At 37.8% G+C, this 3,820-nt stretch overlaps 1 protein-coding gene across 1 annotated transcript; it reads left to right on the top strand.

Annotated features, from left to right (window-relative positions):
* The first annotated feature begins 1,480 nt into the window (after positions 1-1,480).
* On the top strand, positions 1,481-3,120 carry LOC133784708 (zeatin O-xylosyltransferase-like). The gene has a single exon (XM_062223991.1). The coding sequence runs from the start codon at positions 1,481-1,483 to the stop codon at positions 2,981-2,983; it is 1,503 nt and encodes a 500-aa protein (XP_062079975.1). The 3' UTR covers positions 2,984-3,120.
* Positions 3,121-3,820: the final 700 nt, after the last annotated feature.

Genomic DNA, 3,820 nt, shown 5'->3' with positions numbered 1-3,820 from the left:
CAATGAATAACATCGTTAACTTCCCGTCGTTTGATGACAATCATCTTGAGCTAATGCAATACATTAACTGAATTGTGCATGACAACGTCAGGCTGGCCACCGAGCGGAACGAATGGGAGAGGAGATACAATGAATCCAACATCCAGAACACTCTCCTTAAGTCTAACCTATAGTCCATCAAGATGTTTCATTTATTCCCCAACAATGAAGCAAGCAAGCAAGTACTGACTCTCCTAATTAATCAATCATCTAAATAACATTTTTCCATACCTAATTGAGTTAGTGATTCATTCATCCCACTATTGAATAAATGAAACTTCTCGAGGGAAAAAAGTTTAAAAAATCTTTTAAAACAACTACAAAATATATATCAGTTTTACTTACGTGGTTATTGTTGCGTCTCACTCAACATAACATATAAATCACTTGGCGGAAGCACAATGCTTACATTACCAAAATCGTAAATATCTCTCAAATTCATATTAAGTTTACAATCAAGTCTTCAACTGTACATATTTTTTGACAGGGAATTACTTTTTTGCCCCTTCTTTTTATACCCACATCACCAACAACTTTCCAACCGGTTCACACAACCGGTCCTTGTAAGTCAAAAGCAAATGTGAAAAAAAGACTTACTTTTATAAAATTTGGACAATTGGCAAAAAAATGAACCCCACACTGAAGGACTAAGTCCTGTGAGGGACTGAAGAATTCGCCTATATGTATATATTATGTTGGGAAAGTTTAAAAGTTACACTATTTGCATGGTAACCACTTTCGATCAACTTCCTGTTGTGTCTCATTTCTATGAATAAATTAAGCTCTCGGCCGGGCCTTGCTTCTAATTGAAGTTTTGAGCCATATATTTCGTTCAACTACTTTCAGCCGAGAGCATCCTATTAGACTATAGTGTCCCACATGGAATATGTATAAGAATATTGAACTATTAATAAGAACATGTGTAACTCCACTAATCATCAATTGGTTTTTAGATGGAGCCTCATGATTCTTGTCATGGTATCAAGAGTCAATTCCCTAGCGGGCATTCGATCCACACCAATCCAAAGAGTGAGCCCAGCCGCACGAAATCCGCATAGTGCGAAAAGACACTTGAGATCCAAAAAAATAAAAGAGCTGACAAAATGGGCCACTTGTGATTCAAGATTGGTGAGCGAAAAATCGCCACCATCTTGAGGGGGGATATTAGACTATAGTGTCCCACATGGAATATGTGTAAAAATATTGAACTATTAATAAGAACATGTGTAACTCAACTAATCACCAATTGGTTTTTAGATAGAGCCTCATGATTCTTGTCACACCTACATATATATAGTGTCTAGCTAAGAAAGGATCATAAAACTGGTGTGCATGGTAGTTCATTTGTGATTTATTAATCTTTTTTTGTAATAATTAAAGTGAAAGTTGCATTATCAACGTGATATGGTCGCCAATAATTCTACGTAGTATTATTGAGCCCATGACAAGGTTCATCATTACAAATAATAAAGCAGCACCACTCATCACAACACAACCTTGTACACCAAGGAACCTGAGGAGGAAAAATGCAGACTACTGGAGAGTCTTGAAAGAATTATCAACACCATCGTCAGTTGTGGTAGTAATGGTTCCATTCCTAGCTCAAAGCCACCTGAACCAGCTCCTTCAGTTCGCCCATGTAGTTTCCTCATACAACATCCCAGTCCACTACGTTAGCTCAACTCTTCACAACTCTCAAGTCAAATCTCGAGCCTCAAACCCTCTTCACCAACTAACCAAAATCCATTTCCATGACTACCCACTTCCATTTTCACCATCTTCTACACCCGACCCCTGCTCCGGAACAAAGCTCCCCGAAAACTTCATCCCTTGTTTAGAAGCCACCACGCACCTTCGCCAACCGGTCTCTGATCTCCTCCGAACACTCTCTCCATCGTCAAAACGACTTGTCGTTGTTCATGATACTTTGATGGCTTCGGTAGTTCAGGACGTTGCTCGTATCCCGAACGGAGAAGCGTACTCAGTCAATTGTGGGTCTGTCTTCTTTTTTTTCGGATATTTCTGTGATGCCTTGGGACGAAACGACATCTTCCCAACAAACAATATACCGCCTTTGAAATCATGTTTCCCTGCTGTAGTCAACGATTTTATAGAAAGAGAGTTACAGGAGTTGAAATACCAAGCTGGAGAGATCTTCAATAGTTGTAGAGCTATCGAAGGCACTTTTCTACAACATCTAGTAGACGACATTGGTATTTGCGGTGGGGAGAAGAAGATGTGGGCAGTTGGACCCTTACACCAAACGACAATCACCAAGGAGCAGAGGGATCAAGATAAGTGGTTATTGGAGTGGCTAGACGAACAAGAGCCAAGTAGTGTGTTGTATGTCTCTTTTGGAACGACAACTGTTTTTTCAGAGGAAGAGATTAAGGAGATTGCTGTTGGTTTAGAGCTGAGTGGGGTGAAGTTTATATGGGCATTGAGAGAAGCAGATAAAATTGATGAATTAAGTACTGATGATCAACAGGGGAGCGGGAGAATCCAACTTCCAGATGGGTTTGAGGAAAGAATGAAGAAGGGAATGGGAATTGTGGTGAGGGAATGGGTACCCCAAGTGGAGATTTTAAGGCACAAATCAACAGGTGGGTTTGTGAGTCATTGTGGATGGAACTCTTGCGTGGAGAGCATAAGTATGGGAGTGCCTATAGCAGCATGGCCAATGCATTCAGATCAACCTTTCAATGCTTTGTTACTCACAAAACTGCTCAAAGTGGGCGTGGCTGTTCTGGAATGGGAGCAGAGAGATGAGTTGGTGACTTCATCCATGATTAGCAGAGCTGTGAGGACATTAATGGCATCAGATGAAGGTGGTGAGATCAGGAAGAGGGCTGAGGAGTTGGGAGCTGAAGTTAGAAAGTCTACAGCTGAAGGAGGAGTCACTCGTATGGAATGGGATTCTTTCATTGCTCATATCACTAGATAATTAATTTCCATCAGATCTTTAATTATTATGCTCGGAAATGTTTTGATTCAGTAATTAGACTACTTTTGGTATTGTATTTTTTTCTATCGTTATTTCTGATTTAATAACTTTACGTACATGGTGCCACTTGCAGTTATTGGCAATCGCAATTATTCATAAGAAATAAAGTTCTCAAATTAATTCAAAAGAAATGAAGGTGCACCTACGTGTTAACACCACATCCACATGAGACAATTTATATTTAAAAGTACACAATTAATGTAGTAATCAATGCATCGATATATATATATATAGGGTCGTGACCTATTGTAAACTTATTTTTACAATGTGAGAATCACCATGCCATAGAAATTTAGTTATTTATCATTTGCTTGTAACTTTCATGGGAATTTTTTTGTTTGCTGACAAGTCATATACTTATGCTATAAAACTAGTGTTATATATATATATATATATATTTATATATATGTAATCCTAGAAAGATCATATACTGGTTTTAAATGACATGCATTGATTTTATTTATAACTGCAAGACCTTAGTGGGTGAGATATTGTGAAGATAGTATATATTTGATATCTCGTGGTGATAATAAAGAGAGATATGGGTCCATTTAGCAACTGATATATATCCTCATAAGTAAGCAAAATATATTACATGATTGGCTGATCTAATATGTATAACTACATAGCTACCTAGGGTAAGCTTTTTTATCCTTCTAGGACTACACTACCCAATTTTATATACGGGGATAAGTTTTTTATACGACGATGTTTATTATAGTCATTGTAAATCTTCTATAAATTTTTATAGAAATCTAGATAGTTAATTGTGCCACA

Source organism: Humulus lupulus, chromosome 6 (genome assembly GCF_963169125.1).
Source record: "Humulus lupulus chromosome 6, drHumLupu1.1, whole genome shotgun sequence".
NCBI classification, from domain to species: domain Eukaryota; kingdom Viridiplantae; phylum Streptophyta; class Magnoliopsida; order Rosales; family Cannabaceae; genus Humulus; species Humulus lupulus.
This window is presented reverse-complemented; position numbering and strand designations above follow the sequence as displayed.

Bases quoted from the DNA above. Each gene is read 5' to 3' on its own strand.
- LOC133784708 (XM_062223991.1), top strand. From the start codon at position 1,481: ATGACAAGGTTCATCATTACAAATAATAAAGCAGCACCACTCATCACA.